A 27006-nucleotide genomic window follows, 5' to 3' on the forward strand; every position below is an offset into this window, starting at 1 on the left:
ACTTCAAGGTAAGGGGAGCAATTTGCTGGAGCAGTTTGTCCTTGTTATCACAGACTTCCCTGTTGGGGACTGCTGCCCTCTAACCTGTCATTCTTCTCAATACGAAGGAATATTTAAAAGGGCAAGTTCTCTTCTCAGAGATTCTCAAAATTAATTATGTAGCGTATAACAACATTTCTGGTTGGCTGGTAGCGCTCTTTGGGAACCATGCAGGCTTTATTCTCCCAGAACACAAGAAATTTCTTCCACCTGCTGCAGACCCATGCCAGTTTTAGGAGAGCTATTGTTGTGAAGTAACCCCGCTGACCCCTGAGCACTGTGTTTTGTACTTCACTGGAAGGTTACATAAAAGGTTTGAGAGAGCAGTAGTCAGTAATTGTACGACTGTTGCAGTTGAAATGCCTTATTCCTGTCACCCTTAGCAGATACAGCTTATCTGCAGCAGAATACACTCATATCCTTACAGCAAAAATAGAAGGTGGTTATTTATCCACATTATCTTTTTATCTTTAAAGAACATTGTAGTTAGTGTACGTGTTACCGCTTACTCTCCATTTCTGCTTTTACCTCTCTTTGCTACCATAGAGTTTAATTTAGTGATTTGTAGATTCCTGCTCACTCTGCTTTTAGCGCATTCATACGTGTTCTTGACAAGGTAAGTCAGAGAACTGGACTGGTCTCCCATTTATTTATTTAAATTTGGTTTAAGTCTTCAAAGGGTAAACAACTATATTGCTGTTAAACTGCAGTTCTTCAGATATTTCAGTTTTGAGGTGAGAGCGGCTGGAGGTTTAAAACAATTGAAGAGAGGAAAGCTTTCAAGTCATTTTTATACTGTTTCTGAAATACTTGAAATCCTTGTGTAGCAGTAACCTCCTTGTGTTCAAGAAGCATTGTTTATCCTGAAACAAATATTGAATCATTTTTCATGCTGTGCTACTGCTGTTGTAGTAGAGGCTGTTTCTTCCAAAAAGGTTGTAACACTGTAAAAAGTACATTGTAATTGAGGACTCAAGGTATAGTACTAGTAAGTGGAAGCCTGTGTAATCTTCAAGAATAATTCAGTACACAGAATTTAAACAATCCATCCTGGTGGATACGATGTAAATAAAGACCCAGAGGAGTATGAGAGAACACGAAAAAGGCACGTTTTTGCTTGTGGAGTCCTGATAAGGCCAGGGTCTTTATTTCATCTCTGCATTTGTGTGAGAGGGTCTTTGCTCATGTTGGGGAGACATATAATCCAAGTTTCAAAAGCAAAGTTAGAAACATACTGTAGACAGCCAAGATGTGGTATAGAGATAGAAGCAATATGTTCTGTCGGTTTAAATAAATAAATTACTGGCTTTGTCTTCTGAAGAGGAATTAAAATTAAAAACATTTGAGTTAATCCAGATATTGTTAGAACCCAATCAAGGAAGGTAATTTGGAGGGTTGGTTTGTCTTATGTCTTGTGCAGGAAGAAGTACAGTATTTTTCTGTAAGTTTCCTTTGGTGCAGAGTAACTAAATGGAATCACCTGGAACTGTTTATAGCTGAACTTGTATATGCCTTTGACTAAACGTTGTTACTTGCCTTTATTGCTTGAAGAAAAACAGCCTTGCTCCATATTCTAATTGAGGCTGTACTATGTAGTTCAGTGCTTTTAGTAAATATCAAAAAAGCAGAAGATAGTATCAATACTCAGAAAAATAACTTTCATACTAAATCTAGAGAGATCAAATTAAAAACTTCATCTCTAGCTGTTAGAATTCACTCTAATTACTTCAAATTCTTAGAAACTTTTGAAAGGGTTTTTTTAAAACATTGAAAGAAAGCTTAGACATTTTTATTACTTTAAGAAATTTTTCACTGTCTACAGAGCAATATAATATTGGTGCATAAGTCAGATGTTGGACCTGGGTGATCCAATTCAAATCATTTTTGCAGTCTGGGTTTTTTTTTTGTCTTGGTCTAACCTCTGTAACATCTGTGTAGCATTTTCTATGTGCAGGATTCCAAAGGGCAATGCGCAAGGTCAGTTCGGTCCTTTAACAACTCTAGAAATAAAAATAGTCATTAAGCATATACATACCACATTCTGTGCATTGAAGTCTAAAAAGTAGTGATACATGATATGTTAAAACATTTTGTAAAGTTAATAGTATTTTTATGAATTTTAACTTATCACATGTAGAATTTAAAATAGTTGCTATTCTGCTTAACTAGTACATTGTGGCATAGTACCATGTTTTCTGATACAGATGTTGATCTTTTTTGTTCTTTTCTGGGAACCAGCAATAAATAACATCTGCAACAGCATGTTGCTATCAGGCAATCTGCTTAAGTTTCCTGTGCTGATCTCTACAGCATCAGCAACATGAGTACCACTGCTGCCCAGGTTTTTTTTAGTGGGGTGGGGCAGGGTTTTTTTTGCTTTTTTGTTGGTTTTGGGGTGGGGTTTTTTTGACCTCCCCCCCCCCCCCCCCCCCTTCTCTCACCCCACCCCCAACTGTCTGACTTGCCTGACAGGAAATTTTCTAATTGCCGGAACAGCTGGTCACAGCAAAACCGCCAGGGTTGGTCTTCCCTGCTAGACTTATGATCACTCAGTCAGAAAATCTAAACATCATGGTTTCTTAGTCATGTTTAAGTTTCTGGCTCTACGTGTTCGCTCTGTTCGGGTGAGCTTAGTTTCTTATTTAAAAGAATAAGGGGGGAAAGGGGAAATTCTATTTTAATCAAACGTCTAATTTCAAAGCAATTTTAGTCTTACACTGCTTTGGGATCAGTGCTGTGTGTATGCAAAGGGGTTTGTATTTTCTTAAAAAAAAAAAACAACCAAACAAACTTGTGGTGTGCTCATATTCTTAGAGATTTCTAAGCTACCTGTTGATAATTTAACCTTATTGGGAATGTCTTACCTGTCTGTAAACACTGTAAATCTTACTCTTTTTTTTTTTTTTTCCTCCAAAAATTTATGGATTTAGCTGTATGTTAAATTTTCTCACTGAGAGTCTAGTTTTATTTAAAATCTATTTTTAAAATTAATACTTAGTGGTTATTTTAATAGTTTAATTTTCATGTAGCACTTTAAACTATAAAATAACGTGGGCTTTTTAATATCTTAGATTTACTTCTGAAAACAGTATTAAGAATTTTGACACTCTTGCATTAGTTAATGTCATGGTTATTTTAACTTTTAAATGATAATTTAGTCACAACAGACAGTTAATTTGTATAATTTGTCTTGTTGTTGAGCATGTATTTAAACATAAAAGTGGTTTAAGTACAGAAAAATCCCTAGTGTAGAACTGTAGTATCTCAAGCACTATTTCCATACTATTTAACAATATATGTAAACATGCAATGTGATAGAGCATTTTATCATTGAAACTCAAATAACTTTTCATGTTTCTCCTCCTGTAATCTGCAAATACTTTTCAGTGGAAAAAAACCCCAAACAACCAAAACCACCAACCTCAGCCACCTTCTTGTGTACTGTCTTAACATCTTAAGTGAGGGAGGTCTACCAATTTGTAAATAAAAGGGATAGTAATTTAAGACCTAGCCTTTGCAATACTTGTTAGAAAATGCAATTGAATTTGCTTGCCATAACTGAAGCATTACAACAAGACATGCATGTAAAACAATGGAACATAGGCTGCATTATGTACACTTTTTTTAATGTAAAATAAACATGTATCAACTCATAGTCCTGAACTATAGTTCTTTTCCACAGGCAACATGAAAGGTATTTCTTAGAAGTCAAATAGATAAAACAGTGCCTTTTTTTCATCAACTTATGGCAGCTTGATTATATTCTCTTTAACATTCTGTCCATTTAAAATGCCAGGCAGTGCAGATCACACTAAGGGTTTTCAGCCCATATAAATTTTAGGGTGTATTTAGGATATTATCCCGATAAATCGGGAATCGCAGCTTTCATAGATTAGTGCTGAATATGCTTGTGTATATTTTTTTAATTTGTTGATTTTTTTTAACTTTGAATTTTTTTTAATTGCAATGCTTTTAAATGTTAGTACTTACAAAGCAGGAACAAAACTTGTATCAAAGTTACTGAGAAATGAAAGTTCCACCCAATGAGTATTTTTTTTCCAATGCTGACATGCACAGTTTAGTTCATGAAATAATTTTGTGGTGTTTGATCAAAAGACAACTGCATTACAAAACTGCTTTTGGTGACCAACACTGAGCTTTTAAAATGCTTGCAGGAATTTCTCAGTTTTACCTGCTGAACAACTTACTCCTCACAGTTCCTTTGTGAAGAAAGGAGCCCTACTTCTGTCCTGGCCTTTGTATTTTCATTCTGAGGAGGGGAAGGCATTTTTGGAATTACCCTACCAGCCTGGCCAACCATGTTTATCCAAAGGGCTTCACCTATCCTTTGACTTGTTGCTCTGGGACAGGACTCATTCTTCAAACTCCTATCTTGCTTAGTCTATAACACCAAAAGAATGGGGGGAGTTCAGTCTCAGTAACCAGATTTGCAGTCTTCATTATGTGAGTTGGCTACCTGGAACAAATGTGGACATAGACATCCTTCCAGATCTCAAAACTGTTGTAGTAGAAAGCCAGGAATGAAAAGAGTAGGAAGTATAGAAAGTAAGGAATAAATACATGAATACAGTGATTTTTATTATCTCTATGCATGGTTTTTCTCTTAGAGACTTAACAATTTAAGAATAAATGAAATAAAAAAAAACCACTGAAACTAAACATATGCAAATAGTTTGCTTTTAGGAAATCTTGTTTTCTGTCAGATAAAACAATAGGTGGCATCTGCAACAAGTAATCTGATGTTATTTGAAAATACAAGTTTTTCAATCTTTGAAAAAGAAGCAAAGGCATGAATTGTGGAAACCTGTATTTCTGACTTCAAATGTCCATGTTAATTAGAACTTACTTCTGCTCTATACTTGCTTTTCTTTTGGTATTAGCTTAAGACAGACAACATACATGGAATATCCTTAAAGACTTAATGTTATGCATAGCAGTGCTTTGCTTTTCATTGTATTAGAATAATTGCTACTTCAAAAGCGACATATTTAATTAGCTTTTAGAGCAATTATTTGTGTATGAGCATTTAAGTAATCATTAGTTCTGTTAAGTGACTCAAATTGAATATTAGTCACAGATACAAGGAATGTTTTTTATTCCATGGTTTAGCTCACTAAAAGTTGCTTACTGAGGTAATACGAGATTGTGAAATATTTCTTAGGCATTGAATTTATTTTTTTTTTCAAGTCAGTTTTGAATTGAAAATTAAGGGTATAATGAGTATGGAATGTGTGAATATGTGTAGAATGTGTCTGAGATTTTCAAAAAATACCTAGACTGATGTGCCTCTCACATTTTAAACTCTCTTTTTTTAACGTAATAAAGATTTCCATAAGCCCTAATACCAAACCTAGAAGTAATTGGTTTTCAGTTTGTTGGCTCTTTTTTACTTCAAAAAGCATAGCTCATAGGCGTTTTATTTCTTCAGGTAATACTGAAAATTCATTCTACATTCATAACAATTTGGGAATGTAAAACTGCATCTAGGAGACTTCCTGACTCAAGGGAGGGGAGGAAAAGGAAATTATGTATATGAGCTGGGGAACTGTGCCAGCATTGAGTCATCCTTTTAAAATCACTTGATATCCAATAAGCATACTGTCTTTACAGGACATAGCTGTTTTATGTAATTTCAGCACCAAGGTTTAATATCATAGTTAATATTTCAGAAATGGTTTCTGTTTGGTTACAGAGATCAACATTATTCTGCCTGTAACAGAAAAGTATTTTGCCAAATACAGCAATGTCCAATTGAGCTCTGACAAGTACAATGAAGGCTAACAAAGTAGTAAAAGGAAACCTGCAACTGTGGTTGGAGCAGTGTTAAGTAACTTGCTGGGGAATCCCATTTTTCTGTTTTCAGCCTTATCTTTACTTGTACCGAATGTACATATGCCTCAAGAACATGCGTTTGTCTAGAGGAAGCAAAACATTCCTGAAATAGAGATTGAGAGGGGTGAAAACAAAGCTGCTACTTCCATAAAGAAAGTGGAAAAATCTATGCAGCTGTATACCTAACATAACAAATGAAAACTGATAAAAGTATTGTTGCTGCTGCTCAACTTCAAAGTGGACAATAAGATTGCAATTAGCTCTTTATTACATTGCTTTTTTTGAAAATTGTAATTTCAGTAGTATAAGCTGATACAGCAGTCAGATAAGTTAAAATTCATTAGGTGCAGTTGAACAGTATTACGAGGAAGTATGCTATGAACTGTCCTTTACACCGATAGAAATTACTATTGCCTGCCTTATAGGAAAAGGGTTGCGCTTTACTATTGTTGAAGTATTTGTATCTTTCTTTCAGAAGCTTAATTCTAAAATTTATTTCAGGGCTGTTCTCTTATCTTGAAAGATGGCTGACATTTGAGGCAGGTATTCACCAATACTGTCAATATAGATCTGACTCAGTTGTTGTGATTAAAACTAGCAGAAAGATTTGGGTTTTTTCTCTCATTCTGGTTCCTGACTGTAGAAGTTGAAGTTGCAGAACTGTGGACTTTCCTAATGGCGATTCTGACTGGTTTATGTGTAAATTATCACTATATAAATTAAATATATAAAATATATTTTAATTCCTTTTTAAAATGTTATTGAAAGCAGAAAATATTAATGAAACTGTTCCTGGAAGAGTTTCTGCTAGGATCCCACCAACATTTCTTAATTTATTAATAATGTCTGTTCAGAAGAAGTGTTAATTGTGCCAATACTGGTACTTTTACATGCTAAATTGTATATTAGGAACAAAGAATCCCACATAGTTTCAGAGTGACTTGACTTTGGCAGGTGGTGACTCTACAGGACTGGCAATACCACTGAACACTCAGCTGAGCAGCATCGTGGTCGGTGCCTTAGCAACTGCAGTCTCTTCAGGTCCAGACTAGGAGAGTAGTATGGGGCTATTGCTCCGTATGCGGCATGAAATCAGTCTGTTCTGTAGCAAGGATGCAAGGGCTTCCAAAATAATGTTAAAACCAAAAAATGATTCAGAGAAGACCCTACAAGATTGGGAACTGGAAGGTTGCTTTAGGGTGAAAAATCTGAGCGAACTGTTATTGAAGGGGCAAAATAAGTCCTAAGTCTGTACGTAACTATACATACCGCTTGTTCCTTTTTAACTCTGTTGAGAGTAGTACAGAATTAACAGATAAAGGTGAAACCTGGGTCTTGTTGGAACCAGGAATATCAGTATTTCAGTTAATCTCTCCAGTAGTTACTTAACCTAGCTTAGATATTAAAACAGGTTTTAATTATTCATGCAGATTATAATTTCTTATTCTGTTTATCTAAAGTTTACCTTAAGTCAAAGTCTTAACCCCATTTTTACAGGTTGTGGTCAGCATGTCAACAACGTTTGCTCTACAGGAAGAACTTTTTTTGAATACAGGACCTGTCTTAAGGACTTGTTGCTTATGCCAGATTTCCCACCCACTGGGTTTTGATGAACTGAAGTACGTACAGCCATGTCTGTACTGGTCATCTGTGCCTTTTTCCAATAAAAGTTTATCTTAAAGCCCTACTGAGAGGCAAGTTGCTTCTCAATTCCAAAAGCAAACATACTATGGTATTTTTTTGTTCAGGTAAAATTCAGAGGTTTTATTTAAAATTACTCTGAAGGTTAATGTTTTATTCTTGTTCCTGTACATCGGTTACTTCCTAGTAACTTCCATTTCTGTTAGGAAATGTTCTCACTGGGAAGCCTTTTATTCAGATATTACAGGTTTGGTGGTGTATTTCTCGATACATTTCCTTTATACAGAAGAAGTGTGCAGAGGGAAAGTTCTTTGATCAGTGCTTGGTTGTCTACCAGCTGAAATTCTCCGCACTTCTGAGGAGATTTTCACCTACATCTAGGTGGTATACATTTTGTGGGAAAGTCAAAATGCAACCTTGGTTTTTAGTCACTTCTATCCCTTTCATTAATGGAATATGTATGTGGTGTGTTATCTTTAATACCCCTTCCTGATGCAAAGGGCTCAAGATAGGATACGGTTATTTATCACATATCTCACTCTATAAGAACTGGGATTTTCTAAATCCACATATGAACTTTTTTATAAAGAGAATTTTCTCAGGAATCTTTTTCTGAATTTGTTAGAAGCTTCCTGGTGAAATTCAGGTATGGTGAAGGAGCCAATTTTTTTGTTTAGCCTTTAACTGCTGTTAATTGCCTTTTTTGTCATCAAATAAGAACACCCATTTTCCACAATACAGGTATCAGAGTAATCAAAAATGTAATGCCAATCCTTTTGAAGTGTTTTAGCATGTTAAAAATAAATGGAATGTTCTTTCAAAAAGCCTTAATCTATTATGTATTCATAGCATGTACTGCACATACTCATCTTTGCTCTTGATATTATAAAAAATAAACTGTTAGTTGTTATTCTGTGCATGGTTATCACGAATATATTTTTAAAAGACCCACACTGTTATAATAAAATAAAACCTTCCCAGCCCCCTGCAACCCCCAATCCTGTGCAGGCATATCTTTGTTAGAGATCTAACCTTTGGACATTTAGGGTTTGGTTAACTTTCTGTGTTTCACTTGATTTCGGTTTAATTTCACTGAAGCTGACAGCAGAGATGATGCAGTCAGTCTTTCTGTTCAGGATGAGTCTAGTTTACTTTCAGTCGCATTCTATTTGACCTGAATGCTTTAGATGTCTTAAGCGGTAAATGTTTCCCTGTTGTTTTTTTTTACTTATTCAATTTTATGTCACTTCATGACTTTGCACCCATTAAATGTCACCTATGTGTAGGAACAATTTAAATATAACATTCCATTAGTATTATTAGTCTAAATTTTTTTTTAGATAGCTGCTGCTTTTTCCCTTTAGTGTAATTTATATGTATTATAATTTTAACATATTTTCAGTATATTAAAGTGTGTATACTCAGATCTTTGTCACTTATTGTGAGGCTGATGAACTAATTGCTCTTTTAGTAACTCTTATCTAAAATATGCTATCATAAAGAGTTAAGTGTTTAAAATATTTCTACTTACATTCATATAATTTTGAGTACTCGTAAAAGGAGGAATCTGTCTTCCGGGGATACCTTTTCTCCTAAGCAAGCATTCCATATGTGACATACAAGCTTATTCTTTGATGTTCTGTTTAAGTTAATCCACGTCTAATTTTTAGACATCTTTGAGAATTAACTTTCTTGCTGAACTTCCCATTTCTGTCCCAGTGTTAAAATGTCTTTGTCAAGCACTTGTCATTGTGCATGTTTACACTTTGCTTATGTGTTTATTCACGAACCTGAAACTGAGAATTTTAGGTGCAGCAGAACCCCTATGGTCTTTGGATGTGCTAATGTCCCTTATTCTGGATAGCCTCCCTCTTCCTGATACAAGTAAGAGCACAAATCTGATCCTGTGCCATCAATTCAAATGATTCAGGACTTCTTACTTGTGGATTATTTTGTTGGTGTCAGAGCATACACTTAAACATTATATTTTTTAATTTTTATCTCTAGTTTGTTGTTTCTTTGTCCTTTTTATATAAAACTTGTAGACTAAGAATACTTCTGTGTTTTGAGGTGCTATTTAAATTATAATGAGTGTTTAATGTGTTTTCTATATTTATCATATTTAGGTTGTGTCATAAGAATATATCTCATATGGCATTCACAATACTTAGTTGTTGTAAGTGTATGTCTGGCAACCCTCGCTTAAAGTGTCCACAGATGGTTTAAGCTCAGACTCCAGAATTCTTGCACACACCCTTTTTACTTGTTTTTCCTTTCATACCACTTTTATGTTATCTTCAGGAACTGGAAGTTAGAGGTAAAAGGGCTATGTACTCTTTTTGCTGCTGTATTCATGATTAGAAAATAAATTCAATCTGTAAAAAGATTGGAATTATTAGGAGTAATAAAAGAAGTGGAAATTACAAACCTGTGGGAGCAGTAGGAGTGGTATCGTGAATGAGACTGGCAGCTCTCCTAGCAGTTCAGAGCCCATTTTACTAGCCCTAGACCAGCTTTTCAGTTGTCCCTAGAACATGCTGCTCAGAAAAAGGTCTATGGATAAGCTCGTCTGTGTAAAGCAGGCAGTGTGTTACGCCATCCAGCTCTGTGTGGGCCACTTCTTTACACACAGAACCATTTTCAGATCTCCTACTGAAAACTCAGAAATCTGAAGGATAAATGACAGAAGATTCTGTGTGTAGATAAACTCACGTTTTTCTCTTACTTTTCTGGGCTCTTTTGTTACTACTGAGAAATATTTACCTACTAAGGCTCTTCTACTTCCTTTAGAGTTTGAAGTCCAGCTTCCTTTTAGTACGCTATCTAATAGTTTTTCCTGTAATAAGATCTCAGAAGCAAATACAAATATTTAATGTTACAGCAGAATTAATTTGTCTTGAATTAAAAAATGAACATAAAAACAAATTCACATAAATTCAATTACTAAAACAAAAGTAAGTATTTAGAGTTTAAGTACCTGAAATACAGAATTTTTCCAGCAACATGATTAGGCTGCTATTTTTATAGCCTAATAATGGTTAAACGGTTTTTAGAAACTGCTTGCCTAGAAGGTGTGTATCCTTTTTCTTTTTTCCTGACAAGCATGTTTCCTATTCTAATTTGCAGCTGATTCCTAAAGAGAAAAATGTGTCACCCTTGGTATGCTGAACCTCTCTCTCTCTCTTCCCACCACCGATTTGGTTTGTCTGTGGAATATAGCCCATTCAGTTGTTTGTTACGCACAGGAATGCATACATGCATAGACATATATTGTGAGGTACATTACTAAGAGCTTACTTACGCTGAGATACTTACTGACCAGAATAGTTCTAACTTGCAAACTGTATCAGTACAGGAAGTTATTCTGAAATAGTGGCAGTTTAAATTCATACCCAAGCTTGTTTGTCACTTACTTCCCTTCTAGGCCGGTGTTGATTTAACACTATTATACTGTTAAGGAAATGTTAAGGGAACTCGGAGTAACATTACCGTCTGTTTGTTTCCTTGTATTCTATATTAAGTTTCATGATAACGGAAGCCAGTAGCAACCACTTTAAGTTGACTAACACAGTATTTAAAACTTTTTGAAATGTGGCTTTCTATAACAGTTTTACTTTCTGCTGTGAGGAAGGCCTTAAAAGAGAGCTGTGTGGCTAAAAAAATCAATTTATTTCTCAGGACTTTTATTTAGACATTGTTGCAGTAATAAGGCTTGAGAAAAGGGAACTATCCAAGCTTGTAAGTAACAGAAATAAAACTTAGGCAGTGGGGTGTAGTTATAACTGGAAAGAAGATCACCATTGCAATGGCCAGGTCACTGGTGAGTGAAGGGCTGCAGTAGTGTGAAAGTTGTCAGGGAACAGGAGAAAGAGGAGGAGCAGAGTCTTTCAGCACCCTACACATCTCATCTAATCTGAATTCATCACATGGGACAAATGGTTTTTTCCAAATGTTAGGGAATGATCAGAGGCAGAGGTTAAGAGAAATTCAGTACCAGGCTAAACAGCTGACTTTTCTTCCAGCATACTGTGAGATGACATCTGTCAATTAATGTAATTAGTGCAGTTAGGTGAGAAGTAGCGATCTCTTTTTACAGTGTGAAAGGTTTGTATTTTAGTTCAGGTGGATAAGTGTGTACAGTGAGGGTTGATTACTTCTGCATATAATTTGTATTTCTATAAAAGGCCTAGCTTTTGTATTTTTAACTGCATTTGCAAAATCTGTTGGTAACTATCCGTAATAAATCTTGCTCCCAAATATGTTATGGACAAGTTACTAAAGTAGGATGTGATCTGAGTTCTGTTTAATTTAAAACAGAGTTGTATTAAGTCTGCCTTATAAGGACTGAAGAATATCTGAACCCTGAGAAACTGTGAAGACTGGGAATATTCTTTTAGCATTAGGAATGTGAAGTGGTAGTTTGGAGGGTTTTTTAGAGGTTGCCCAAAATAACCACTGGAAAGTTGGTTGCATAATAATTGCATCGCATTCAAAAATATTTTTGTTTGTATATAGAGAATGAGTTAATATATTTTCCATTTCTTGTTTTTATTACATTTTATTATGATTTTAAAGCAATGCATCCACCTGATCACTTTGTGTCCCTGAATCTGAGTAGATAATAGAAAGATTTGAGGAAGTTCTGTTTCACGCATTTTTTTTACTTTCCCAAGGTTGCCAAGGAGCTAATAGGTAAAACAGTGAAACAAAAATGGATCAAAGTATCTGAAGTAATGTGTACTTGGCAAGCTATTCTGCTGTGTTAGTCCTCCCCTGGGATTCTCTATCATTGCAGTAGGTGGTTTAAGTAGTATGTAATCCATCTGATTATATACTAATTTAAAAGATGAAAATACAGATGTCCACCAGCAAATAATTCCTTTAACAAGTAAAGGAATCGGTATTTCTTTCAAACTCTGTAAAGATTCAGCCTTGAGTCAATGATGGTAGCATTTTATCCTGAAAGGAAAAAGGAGTTTAGGCTTATTAGGAGTAGTACAGAGCACGCATACATACACATGCGTGCAAAATTTTGGCTGTCTTAAAATAGAAGTTGGCACCTACCCTCATTGGTCATCTTAGATTTAGAACACTCAATACAAATCCAAGTTCTTTTACATTAAAATATCTTTTTTCTTTTTCTGATTTTAAAAGTTGTCAGGATGTTCTGTGCATTATTACAAAGCGTACACTGGATTTTTTTTTTAATATATCTACACACTCTCTCACACATACATGCTCAGGATTTGTTATGTGCAGTTTCTTTCCAACTTTGGTTAAAATCTTTTGAAAAAAAGGGTCTTTCGAAAGAGAAATGTTGATCTGGGAAAAGCATATGTTAGAGCAAGCTGATATGTATGAACAGATGCTGTGCACTTATTAATGTACAGTACTGCAGTGACCAAATACAAAAGGATACTTTCAGCAATAATTAATGCATATAAATCTTGCTGAATACTTGAAAAATCTATAAATTTGTGCTTCAGAAACACGTCTTTAGAATGCTGCCTCTATTTGCCCATCACTAGAACTAATTAGTGCACGTTTTTGTGCGTATAAATAAAGGGAAGGTCTGGAGCAAGGAAAACATGCCCTTGGTGGAAAGGGGTCAGGTTAGAGAGTACTTAAGCAAGCTGGGCGTACATAAGTCCCTGGGCCCTGACAGGGTGCACGCATGAGTGCTGAGGGACCTGGAAGATGTCGTTTCAAGATCACTCCAATGATCATGGTGATTACGAGAAGTGCCTCAGGACTGAAGGAAAGCAAATGTCACCCCTGTCTTCAAAAAGGCTAAGCCAGGGAACTACAGAATGGTCAGCCACACCTTGATCTGTGGGAAGGTGATGGAACAACTGGTTGCTGGAAACCATTTCCATGTACGTGAAGGACAAAAAGGTAACTGGGGTTAGTCAGCATGGATTTCACAAAGATGAAATCATGTTTGACCAGCCTGAAGGGACAGTGCAAAGAGGACAGAGCCAGGCTCTTTTCAGTGGTGCCCAGTGACAGGACCAGAGGAATGGGCACAAACTGAAACACAGGAGGGTCCCTCTGAACATCAGGAAACACTTTTTCACTGTGAGGGTAACCAAGCCCTAGCATGGGCTACCATGGGAGGTTGTGGAGTCACCATCCTTTGAAATACTCAGAACCTACCTGGACATGGTTCTGGACAACTGGCTCTAGGTTGCTGTGCTTGAGCAGGGGTGTTGGACCAGATGACCTCCAGAGGTCCCTTGTAACGTCAACCAGTCTGTAATTCTGTGAAATAGATCTGAGACTTCCTCATTAAATAGAGGAAAAGTGTTCTCAGATTTATTTTATTCACTATAGCCCATAGAAGGGTTAGAAAGAATGCACAAAAAGTTGAAACTGTAGTTAGTATATTTGCATTATATAAGTTAACGATTCTGTGTAATGCCTAGATAGTTCTATGGATGACATTTATAAGAATTCAGGTTTTTTTACTTAATTTTGAACACTTGCTGTTAAGTTCTGAAATTCTTTCCTTGTGTAACAAGGAGCGGTGCTTTTCAGGGAATTTTTGAATTCTGTGCTGAAAATGCTGAATTAAGTGCAGACCAGAAAAACACTAGAAGATCCACTGCCCTTTAGAGCTTTCTGGTGACAAGTTTCTCACAGAAGGAAATGCTGAAGACTGGCAGCTTTTATAGAATAGACTCTCCTTGAGAAGAGAGGCAATGAGATTCTTTTCCGTACCAGAATTTTCTCAGTGGCAGGTGGAGAGTTTATTGCTGCTGAAGTGGGGGTGGAGGGTGTGCTGCTTTTCAAGGAAGTGTCTTGAGTCTTACACTGCCTTATAAAGGTGAGCATTAGCATCACTGCAGCATAGTGGTCCTCATCCAAGTGTTAAAAAGGAGGGCTTTCCTCAGAGATACGGTCCTTTGATGCATTCTAGGTGTGCTTTACGAGGACTACATTCTTAAGAAGATTGGTTTCCATTAATGGGTTATGAATCTGGAACAGAGATGAACCAAACAGTATCAGCCTAAGCACAAAAGCTTGGGAATCGCTGACTTGCTTTGTCAACTCCATTCTTGTCTGGATTCTGATGCATCCCTTACAGTTTAAGCCATGTCATTACTGAACTAATGCTGCCTTTTGTAACAGATATGATTTACTTTTTTGTGTCTTAATTATGCAAATAGCATTGCTCAGTGTTTTTTATCTACATGTAGGAGCATGTAGTTGGTTGTATTCAGTGGCACTGATATTTTTTCAACATACTGTATATTCATAAACATTTTAAGAAGATGCACCACTAACGTAAATTTATTCCACTGTGTTCATCTGTTAGGAAGAAGGAAATATAAAAGAAATTGCAATAACTCACCATGTAAAGGAAGGCCATGAGAAAGCAGACCCTTCGCAGTTTGAACTTCTGAAAGTACTAGGACAAGGATCCTTTGGAAAGGTTGGTAACTGAACTCTTGTAGAGCCAATTATTCAGGAATATAGCATTGAATAGGAGTGAAATATTTAGAACAGCCACAATCTTGCATTAAGGCAATGCTGCAAGTGAGAACTACTTTCTGAATTAGTGCTAACTAGCCACTGTAACTTTGGCAGATCTTTTTAAAGCAGTAATTTTTTTTCTGGTTTCTGTGATATGTAGTTCTCAAGGTTCCATAGAAAAATTGACTTGATATGAAATAATTGGATATTCACTGTTTAAAATGAAATATCATTTTTCTGTAACTACTCTTCTTCTGTGTTGGAGGGGGTGGGCTCTGAAATGTTTTTTTGGTAAGTATTCCTAGTTGCTAACTTGCTAATGATAGGTCATCACCAGCACAGAAGCTATAGGCATAATCTATTTTTGTAGCAGATTGTAATTGCAAAGAGCCAATTTTAGGCAATAATGGCTACTGAAGTAAACATGATATATACCCTAGTTGTGGTCATGCTAGACATTAGCTGTCATAATTTGGTTAAAGCACAACGTACCTTCGTGTTTATTTGAAGATCTGTTAAAAGACTCTGTTTCTAGCATTTAGTGAGTACTGTCCACACTGAGATCTCACTAGATGTACGTGATTCATACTTTTAGTTGTCCAGATCCAACGTGGAAGCAAAAGATTAACTTGATGTGACAAGGCAGATCACTGAGACAGAATGGAATACACAATGTAAGACAACAGAGCCTTTATATCAATTTTCCACCTTAATTGCAATTCTGAATGTGATGTTAGGCTCTAGCATATAATGCCATCTGTATGGGGGAAAATGAGAATAACTGGTCCAATTCTCTCTTGGTGGTAGGAAATTATATTAGTTATATTACTGGAATAGAAGTTCCAGTTAAGCTTGGAAATTTAGATGTTCAGAAGCTATAAAATTTTGTACTCAAACTAGTAAGAATTCACCGAGAAACCTGATGCCAAAGGTGGTTTCCTGTGCTATTTGATTTCACCCAGAATTATAACCAAGTTTTTATTTGGAAATCTTCAGATCAGGAGAAGTAAATCATTCAGGGGCAAGGAAATGTAAGTTAATAAATGATAATTTTAACAATCCCTTTTATTTCATTTATATTACTAAATTCAATGCTATAACGGGGCGGGGGGCAAGTTTTGAAAAAGCGAAAGTAATTAATTGTCTAGCTGACTCAAAGTGTTGCCGAAGTGCTGAACAATTGAGTTGTTTTAGCCTTTATGCAAAAAGGATTGATATTACAAACCCCATAATGTCTTTTCTAATAATTTGGGAAGATGTCACCAATTTCCATTCAGTTTAAAAAGACTAATTCTGCATGCTTTTCAAGGTTCAGAATTTTAGGTTCAGAATTGTGGAAGAAAAACACACCTGCCACAGGTTTTCTGGTTATTTATGAAAAAGTGTAGAGACATGTTGTGGTATACGAGAACGTTAAAACTAATTTCATATAACGTATTTATGTCTGGTTTTGTATCTAGTTCTCATTTATGTTAAGATCCCTTTGCATCATCGAAAGATGATCAGAATATATAACCAAGCATAAATACGTTATATGAAATTAGTTTTTAATGTGTTTTTCTTCCACAGTTCTGAACCTAAAATTAGGCTTTGCTGGAATTCACTTTGAATTAAGGATATTTAAAAAACAATCCCACTCAAGAAATCCCATTACACTAAAGAAGGAAATGAAACACAAATAAGCTGAGGCTGGTTGTTCTTTATTGGTACATGCAAAACTAATCTGAAATATGTCATGAAAAGGTATGTTTTTGGGACACAAGAGGATGTTATAATTTTATAGGAGTTTTTATTATTATTATTATTATTTCGTTATGCATAGATTCATACAGTTTTCCAGATCAACTTTTGCATACATGTTTATCTTTATATCTGACATTTTATTAGCACCTTTGCTATGGCATCTTACAAATTTGAATAAGACAAAACTATTTAGAGGTAAATATTAAAAAACTGAATTTTATGTTTCAAGTTTGTCTCAACTTCTGAGAGAATGCAAATTCATCCTTTCTTCTGTTCACTGTAGTCAATTAAGTTAAACCAAAATTAATTTAGCAGACTTCCTTGAATTAACCTTTTAGATTATGAAATGAAGGAATAGTAGGGAAAAAAATGAAGGAAAATTTTGTTCAGCTTTGCAGAATCTAAAACTGTCAAGCTGAGTTTCATTGAAATAATACTGACTACTTGAATATCATAGCCAAGCATATTGATCAGACTTGCCTTTATTTTCTTTCAAGAATTCTTTTTTAATTTTCAATGCAGGTCTTTCTTGTCAAAAAAATCTCAGGATCAGATGCTAGACAGCTTTATGCAATGAAGGTATTGAAAAAGGCCACCTTGAAAGGTAAGCGCTGTTGAGAGAGCAGGAGGAGGGAAGAGGAACTGGGGACATTATACTCAACTTTAATCTTTACACACACGTTCTGCAGATTGTGTCTTAGAACTTTCTTCTAGCAAACAGCAAATAGCAGAATACACTGCCTTGCCTTGTATTGTAAACCCAGAAAGATTAAGTAAACAACAGTACTACACTGATATTTATGGGGGAAAGTAGGTACCTTTCCATGCTGTTTGTTAGATGATGGTGGGTTTAATAGGGTAGTTGTGTTACATCTGCCACCGACTTGTTCCTGAGCTGTTATTTGAAACTTAATATCCTTCCTTTTTTCGTTTGCTGTGCATCACCAAGGATACAGTTAATGCCTTTTGCTCAGTTTATATTTAGGTCGTGATATTTAAAAGTGCATTATATCAGCTGTTTTATTCTAAAAGTTTTAAGCACAGGAGTGTAAGTCTGTCTTTAAAACAGAGGTATACAGTACATTTTCCCTAAACTTTTGGCACTTGTTCTGGATGTATAATATGTTTGATAAAATTATAAGTTAATAATCTACTCCACTTGAGCAAATAGGTAAATTATTTTGTTTCCTGGGTAGTTTTGGTCTTGAATTGTTTCAGTAACAAAATAAGTTTAAACCTAAACAATCTCAATTCTGTCCCAGAGAATTAGACAAGAAAAAAGAAATAATGTAATTTTTAGTGTAGACTAAAATGTGATCTTTTCGCATCATTGTGAAAGTGATCTTTCACACTAATCCCTTAACCAGAACGTGTATTTATTGCTTTATGCCATTGTTTAATACTTCTGTCTGTAGTTCTTATAACTCGTGACTGTACTGAAATTGCAATGGTAATTTTGGGATAGTTCCAACAACTTGTAGTACTTCACCGATGTTGTCGTTCATTAATGTTGATAACATACAGTTTAATCTGGAAATACAGAATGACTGAGGGAACAAAAATTTACATTAAATTGTGAACTTCTGCTGAAACATTGAACTTGACATCTTTCTGCTTAAGATCTAGTGCTGAATATCTAATCTCACTAATCTCATTATATGTCACTTCCCCTTAAAACTATTAGAGAGGGTGTAAGTATTTTTTAACAGTTTCCTATATTTTGATTCCTCTGTGTTTTGTGGCACGTGTTATTCTCATTATTTACTTCCTGTTTTTCTGAAATTGATTTCCACTTATTTAAGGTATTTTGATATCCTCAATAGCCTTGCATTCTCCAGCCTGTTAATAGCTCAGGACTGGAGTCAAAGGTCATTCAGCAGTTGCTTTTTTAAGACATTTAAAGACTTCTCTCTGACACCTTTTGATTGTGATTTAACCTTATGCGTAAAAATTAAGAGTCCAAGCTGTGGATCTAGTTTTGCCTACAGATGGCAGAGACTGATAAATACAGTAACTGGAAGCTTGACACTTCTGGTTGGAACAGGAGTCTCTTTGAGATGCTAAGAAATCAAGGGTGCAAAAGGCTTGAGCAGAAAGGTGACACTAGCAGGAGGATGCCACACTTTTAAACATTCGAATTTTTGAGTGCCTTTTGGTTGTGATTCATGTTTGAATCACATGTGATTCAAGAGTGGAGTTGCAAGCAAATGAAGATTACTGTTGAAAACTTAATATGAAATTAACTGAAAGTAATCCTTTTTTTTCCAGAATTGCAACATTTATCTAATCTAATGTTGTAATTTTAAATAATACACTGTATTGGTTGATTTGTGTAAGGATCCTTAGCTCTTTCAAATATATTTCATAAAGTTATTTATGTGTTCTAAGATTTAAGATAAAAATGCCCTTTAAAGACCGCATCTTAATTGAAGGCAGTGTGATTCATAAATCAAATTTAGAGAGAATATTTTCATAGGAATGCAACTATATTAGCCAGAACACACAGCAGCTATGCACAATCAACTTTTTAATGTTTAGAGCAAATCCAAAAATATATGCATAAACTTTGTTTAGTGCAGAGACTAGTTTATTAATACACTCTGATAGAAGGGATCACCTTTCAGTGCCCATTTATGATGGGGAGAGAGAAATGGCCAAATCATCGCTGGAGAGTCTGGCATCAAACATTTTAAGAAAAATCAGTGCTTCCAGCAGTACACATAAAGAAACTATAATTAACAGCAGTGAGCCATTATTTATCTTAGACATCTAATACTAATGTCTGAAATAAGCTTAGTTACTTATACTTCTTTTGCTTAAGATTTTGTAAATCCAGACTTTCTCTAGCTTTTCAGGAGCAAGGCTTGTTATCCATATAACTGTTGCATAGCTATAGGTACTGAAGTCTTTTGAATTATTTTTTTTCTCCACAGAACCTACCTGAAAAAAGAACATTCTGCATTTCGATTTTGTAATGCAGATAAACCCTTGGAACAGTGAAATCACACAACTGTTTTATGACAATTTAATTACTTTAGATGTAAGGGTCAAAATTCGAGTGTGATGTTTGCCCTGTGTTTGTTAAGCACTTATTTCATGTGCTTCCATTTTTAGGAACCTGCTGTAGGGAGATGGAAACTTGATACCTTTATTAATTCACAAAAATGTATCTATGTAACTTTTTGACAAGTACTTGTATTACTGTAAGTGCCTGTTTCTGGAAAAAGGTAGCGAAACTTCTAAAAGACCCTTTTGCTTCTTGACTTTTTTTTTTCTTTTTCCTGCCTTGTTATGTTTTAATGGCTGGGAACTCTGGTTTGTTAACTGTACTAGGAATGCCAGCAGCTTAAACTTTGGACTGGACTTCATTGCTCTGGGCTGCTTCCTTCAAGAAGCTGTATCATATGGGAAGGAGGCAGTAACAAAATGTAGAATAAGGGAAAGAAAGGGAAATGCAACATGTTAAACCAACGTAGCAAACTTCACTAGCTCCCATCTGTAAGAGTTCTGAGTTTTGTCTGTGTCCTGGCTAATCTGGAGCTTCAAATGGGGACGAGGCACTGACTGGAGTGGCCGGGGAGTTGCCTAGGACAGCTGAAGCAGGTGCCATGCTCAGCTGACTGTCCTGCCTGTATTCAGGGATTGCCAGCCCCATATGTGGGGCATCTGCACGTGATGCTCATTTAGTTTAATCTGTGGTGGTATAGGAGCAGATATTTGTCTGGTTCTGAGCCACCATGGTGGGGACAGCACAGGCAGCTTGAGCAATAACAGCCTCTGCTGTCTGATACACTGCACTATGCACATGTTTACTCTCAGTAGACCTTTTTAAAATCAGAAAGGTTATCTGAAGTACACGCCACGTTGAATGGGTGTTCTTTTTATTCTAAGTTAATAATAAAGAAGGGGGAAATAAAACAAAAAATTTCCTTTGAAATTGTGAAGATACTTAATAATGCAAGTTGTTTGAATTGGTTAAGCCAATATAAGCATCTTTATGATAGTATAATTGTATTTGTTATTAGTTTGTTTTGTTATGACTTTAATTTTCCCTGCTCTTCAACAATAGAGGAAATGGCTATATTTTCTATACATAGCTGTGACAGTTTTGCTTTACTGTTGAAAAGGTTAACTAAGTATAGGGCAGACTGAAGGGTGGTTATGTTTTCTCATGTGCTTTTGTTATATTTATTTACCCAGCGTCAGATTTTCCCAACAGCAGAAACAAAAGCAAACTGAAATGCATAATGAGATTTATCAGAAAGCTCTGTACTGTGAAATAAATTCTGTCTCATATCTCTTCTATATATAGTGACCTGCAGACCATTGTATTACTACAGGCCACGATGTGAAGTACATCATGAAACATTGAGTAATACTGATTCGTAATGTAAATTCTTTTATTTTAATCTTGCTCATATCCTGTTGCAGTTCGAGATCGGGTTCGAACAAAAATGGAACGTGATATCCTAGTAGAAGTTAACCATCCTTTTATTGTCAAGTTACATTATGGTGAGTTGTAGAAAAACTAATTTTTATATTGTAAAAATGGGTGCTTGTCAAGATCGTACCTACTGTTTGCTTTGTGGTTCAGAGAATCTTAGAAAATTAGCGTCTTATCTCAATCCTGGTTGTGCAGAAACTTGCTGTGTAGTGATTCTCATGCAAAGTAAGCACATGGCTACCTTCATGTACAGTGTTAAATCTCTATAGGACTCAGTCTGTAGCCCTTTGTGTTTTCAGAGAGCAGTTATCTATTTATGTCTAGCCATTCTTTTCCAAAACCTCTTCTTTTTCGTAAATGTCATTCACTCTTTTTATTATTTCATAGCCTTGCTTTATTTACTCTATAGAAAATACATGCAATGACATTAGTTCCAGATGCATCAAAACTGGTGGGAATATGCCTTTTAATTTTAATATTAAGGGCAGCCATAAAAAATACTCACGTGGAGGGGGGAGGAAATCAATACTCTTAGCATGTCATGCAGAAAGTAACCTGAAAAAAAGATAGAGAATAGTTTCCACTGGTTGTTTTTTTCCCCCCAGTTTGTGTTTTTAGTGTCCAGTTTTTCCTATAGCTCAAACCTGAGATGTCTATCGCTCTCTGGTGTGGCTTAAATAATGTAGCTTTTCACTATTTTACTTGTTATTCTTTTGCAAACTAGATCTCCTGTTAAGGTGAGTTTCTAGAGGTTGTAGAAATATGTGCATTAGTTACCATTTTGCCCTTTTAGATCTAGGCTTTTTACTTCCAAAATCTGGAATGAAATGCTGACTAACATAAGTATATATTTTTTTAGAAATTCCATTGGTGACTTGCTTTGCTTTCACATGGTGTGGGAGTTACCTGGTCCATGGTAGAGAAACAGTTACTTAATTCCTTTAAAGACATTTTTCCACAAAGGAGAAAGATGAAGAATTAATTTTGATGATGAAAATAAGAGTGAATTTTTGGGTATGATAATCTTGTGATCATGGGTAAAATTAGATGATGTTTAATTTTTTAATTGATCTTTTCAGCTTTTCAAACAGAAGGGAAGCTATATCTTATTTTGGATTTTCTCAGGGGAGGAGACTTGTTTACACGTTTATCCAAAGAGGTAAACTTTTCTAATTTGAAAATTGTCTATTGATAAAATCTCACTATAAATGGTCTGTATTAGCAGAATTTATTTTTAAATTCAGTTATCATTGAATAAAATTTCTAATATCTTTTTTTCATCAGCTGGATCTTCTGCTTGGTTGGTTTTTTTGCAAAAAGTAGTCACTTTGTGAAATGCTGTTGGTAATTTACTTGTTTCTTAAAAAAAGGCTTAAAGAAGCGGTCTTTCTGTGCTGCTTTTCTTCTATTGCTACCATGTTTAAAGATGAGTCTCAGAAAGAGATGGACTTTTATATAGTAGTTGTATTCAAATTAACTTATTTATGTCTGGTTTTAATATACAGAATTCAGTGTCAGGTGGTGATTGTTGTAGTTTTTAACATTTAACACAAAAATACATTATTTATAAATATTAAAAATGCAAGAATTGTATTCCCCTTACTTCAGTAATTTTCCAAACGTGAACACTTTGCCTCTGTCATGCTGGTGGTATTTCTGTGCAGGTAGAACTTGGAAAAGTTTGGTTGCCTCAAATTAATTTGATTATAACTCTTAAAATAAATGCTAACATTTCATGTATCAGATTTTTTTTCTATCACTTGTGCAAAAACTTTCATCAAATAAATGGTAGGATAGAGATATAAATATATCCCATGTATATCTAGTAGCCAGAGCTTGTAACTGTAGCTGCCTTCCATTTTCCCTTGCTACACGGTATCTGGGACAGTTGGGTCACCACTACAAAGCTGTATGGTTATTAAGAGGAGAGTAGAATGCAATGCATTTTGTATATAGATAGATCTTAATTTCTGTGCTGACCACGTAAAGTATTAAATTTAATTCAGTCAAGCCATCTGTTTCAAGTTGCTTATTTTAGTTGGTTTTGCCACAGATAAGTAGAAAGTTATTAGTACTCTAAAAATGAGATATTTTCTTAAAATCCATACTTCTTTCTTGATTCCTAAGAAACAATGTATGTTGCTTTCCTGCTGATGACTTCTTAATCTTGAGCCACTCAAATTTTATAGGTTTAATATGGTTAGAAAGAAATAATCATTATAGGTACCTGAATCTAAGCAAATTGCTCATAACTGAAGGAGTGAAATGAACATTCTGGATGCAATTAATGTCATCCTCCTATCAAATCATGTGATTTTTACAATAGATCAGATGAACTGCAGCCTAAAAGTTCCTGCTTTTTCCCCATTGACTACAAAGGAAAAAGTGATTAATTCCGAGCTAGATGTCTAAACCGCAGATGTTTTAGGATCAGGAGAGATTAACTCCATCCATAGTGGGTGTATTATCATCCTCATGGGATCTTTCATTATTTGAGCTTTTAAATGTTTCTTATACGGATTTCCCTTCTTAAATGTGGCTGTACTAAATATTGGCTCTTTTCTAGAAGTAACATAAGCAACAACCTTTTGTACAAGCTTTGATATCACTTTCCCGCTTTACTAAGGGGAAAATACAGTGTAGTCTTCATTCCTAACTCTTGCTTAAAATAATTTTTATATGTGCTCCCCATTGCCATTGTTTTTTCCAGGTCCATATGCTGTATCTAAAGATTTTTAAAAAAGGCTAAGTGGTAACAGAGGTAGAATCAAATAACGTAGGCTTTTTTTTATTTGTATCTTTTTCTAAATTCTCAGAAAACATTATTTGTAACTTTTCTGTCAGTGGATCGCAACAGTTGTTGATGTAATTGGGACAACATGTTCATTTCATTCAGTGTAAGCAGGGATTAATTTATCTTCTTAACAGAAAATGTGGGATTACTACCTGAGATCTTACCTGTGCTCTTACATAACCTATTTCCTTAGTTTACTCCTCGATTTACCTTTTCTGCACTTACATCTCAGTCTGCATATTGGGGTTTTTACCATCACTGTAACTTCTTTCTCACAGTACTTTGAGACAGTCTTCTCCAAACCAAGGTGCATATGCTATTCTTGTGTCTCTGACTTTGTAGACGAAATTCAGGCATTTGGACTACTTTAGTCTATTTGTTGTCTGGAAGTGAAATGGACACATCCAATGAAGAGGTAGTCACATTGTTTAAATGTTTCCCAAAATTTCTCAGTCCCAATACAATGTATCTGTTCCCTTGAACAATCAGAAGCAAATAACCTGTTTTGCAGAAAGAATAATATTGGCTTCAGAAGTTATTTTTCAGGTATGTACTGTGAAATAGTATTGCTTATAAAATCCTAGGTTTTGTTTAACTAAGGAATTTTAATTTTTAGGGTTTCATATATAAATGAATTCAAGTATCATGAAGAACCGTTCTGCAAAACCACTGTTTAAACCATTCTTTAGTTGGTGCTGGTATAAGCTTTACAGATTTTGCATGTAAAGTACATTGTTTTGCTTTTTCAGGTGATGTTCACAGAAGATGATGTTAAATTCTACCTGGCAGAATTAGCACTTGCTTTAGACCATCTACACAGTCTTGGAATAATATACCGGGACCTAAAACCAGAAAAGTAAGACTCCTCTACAGCAGATGCAGTTCATTTATTTGGTTTCTGTAGCACTTCTATCCATGCACTTCACTATCCAGCTTTTAAACTTCAGTAATTTACTATATATATAAACTGAACAGGGAGGGAGGTGGGGGAAGTTTGTGGGCTGTTTTAATTAAAAAGGTTGGATTTAATTTCTGCTAGAACATCTGAGCATCTAGTTGCAGAGTGATATGCCAAGTACTATAATCCATATCACTTTAAGAATGTACTGAAATATTCCTAACTTTCATTTTCCAGGTATTTTAGGGTGTACGATGGAAAAGAGGTGGCCATGACCTTTTGTTTTTGTCATTATTGTAGAATTTCTGGTATACAGATAAACTTAGAACACATGTGTGATACAAAGTTACAGCTGAATGTTGTGTCTTTGCATTTGGAAGGCTAACAGCAAACATTTTTTTCCAATGCTGATTTTTAAAGTGCACTGCAGGAAGAGCAGAATAGAGTTTAAAATTTAAAGTAAAATATGGAAATATTAAGTCACGGGCTTCATTCAGTGTATTGACAATCACTGAATCAGTAACAATTACACTGAAAACTTAAAATAAGCTCGAAGCTACAATTCCGGTATGGTGTTGTGTCTCAATATATTGGCCATCCATGCTTCATTCAAACGTCAGAATTCTGTCTCCTGTGTATGTCTCTCCTCCAGGAAGCTTTTGGGGTTTGGTTTTTTTAAGTTTTAGAAGATGTGAAGAAGAAAATGTCAGTGCAATCACGTGGAACATTTGAGCCTTTCAGCTCAAATGTATGCTGTAGTGTTACCCTCTGTCTGGAGGGGAACCTAAGTGACAATATGATGTGTGCATCTCCTCTGTTGTGTTCAGTCAGATAGTTAGCATAGGCTGCCTCGTTGCTGAGAAATCTGTAATATAAACTCCAAAGTCCTGATGTCTTCGGTGACCCAACTTCTCTGTTATGGCTATAGGGAGAACCTGAAAAGCCTGTGCGAGATAACCATCTCATGTAAAGGATTGGTGGAAAAGAGCAAAAATGAGTAACAAGTATCACAGAACCTGGCTGTTCCATGAAAATTCCATTAGGATAGCTTGTTCTTTTATGCATCTCCTGGAAAAAAAGACACAAATTTTAAGATATTTAACCCTGACTGACAGGAAGGGAAAGATTCGTACTCAAATCAAAAATTTGGAGACTTTTGGCATGGGGTTGCACTTCCAAATGAACAGGGAATTAATTATGTTTAAACTTTGGGAGTGTTCTGTTAAGTAATTCTGAAGTGAGGAAAATTAAGCTTGCCAAGTAGAAAAAGATCTTTAAAAAGCAAAGTGAGAGAACTTTAGTTATTTTGCTAACATTTACTTCCAAGAGGAAAAGAACGAAATAGTAATTGTCAGAAGACTAAATAGCTACTGCCTCAAACACAGTGTTTTTAAAAAAGAAAAAAATTGGATGTGTCAATACCTATTGAAACACCTTTGGTTTTAGCCTTGGGTGTATCTGATTAAAAAAACCTATCAAAGCAAATGATATTACTTGCAATTTATGGATGACATAGTAACTCTCACAGGCTGTATCTGTACTGTGGGGCTGTTTCCCACCACGGAAACTGTAAGGAGGAAAAGGAAAGGGCAGGGAGAATGGACAAGAAGTGTGTGCCTGAGTCATGTCTCATCCCCAGGATGAAATGCAGCTGCCCACAAGAGAATCTGGAGGAACTAAGTCCTCTGTGTAGGTGGTGTTACAGAGTCCAGTTCCTGAATATTTCACATGTGTTGAATTGTGATTATATTCAGCGGTGGTTAAGGATAGTTGGCATCTCAGAGAACTGTGGCCGCCTTTGTGATTGAAATAAACAGGCGGAAGCACAAGGCCTGCTCTAAGTGTAGGGCTTATGGGTTCTGTCCTTTGGTACAGTATGAGAATATTTATTACTTCTGTTATCTGTAGTGGTCAACACTCTGAAATGGCAATTAAAAATGAATACCCATTTTGCATATATATGCAAACATACATTGTATTAACATATTTTGCTCAGTTTAATAGAAACAGAACTGTACTTCTATTTTTAGCAGTTGTGATAGACACGCACTGCAGATGGCCAAAACTGAAAGTTCAATATAAATGTTACTACATACTGTGCTGAATTTAACCAAATAG

At 35.4% G+C, this 27006-nt stretch overlaps 1 protein-coding gene across 4 annotated transcripts in view; it reads left to right on the forward strand.

Moving 5' to 3' along the window:
• Positions 1 to 27006, forward strand: part of RPS6KA3 (ribosomal protein S6 kinase A3) — an 80470-nt gene that overhangs the window by 21665 nt on the left and 31799 nt on the right. For 2 of the 4 annotated variants that reach the window (XM_040582545.1, XM_040582544.1), the window contains exons 3-7: positions 14852 to 14968; positions 17275 to 17356; positions 21184 to 21264; positions 22276 to 22355; positions 24740 to 24846. In XM_040582545.1, the coding sequence (XP_040438479.1) occupies positions 14852 to 14968; positions 17275 to 17356; positions 21184 to 21264; positions 22276 to 22355; positions 24740 to 24846 (467 nt within the window). Of the gene's footprint in view, positions 1 to 2561; positions 2664 to 14851; positions 14969 to 15615; positions 15684 to 17274; positions 17357 to 21183; positions 21265 to 22275; positions 22356 to 24739; positions 24847 to 27006 lie in introns of those variants that run through there. The other 2 variants (XM_040582546.1, XM_040582547.1) reach the window with 2 other exon arrangements.

This window comes from Falco naumanni, chromosome 2 (assembly GCF_017639655.2).
Source record: "Falco naumanni isolate bFalNau1 chromosome 2, bFalNau1.pat, whole genome shotgun sequence".
NCBI classification, from domain to species: domain Eukaryota; kingdom Metazoa; phylum Chordata; class Aves; order Falconiformes; family Falconidae; genus Falco; species Falco naumanni.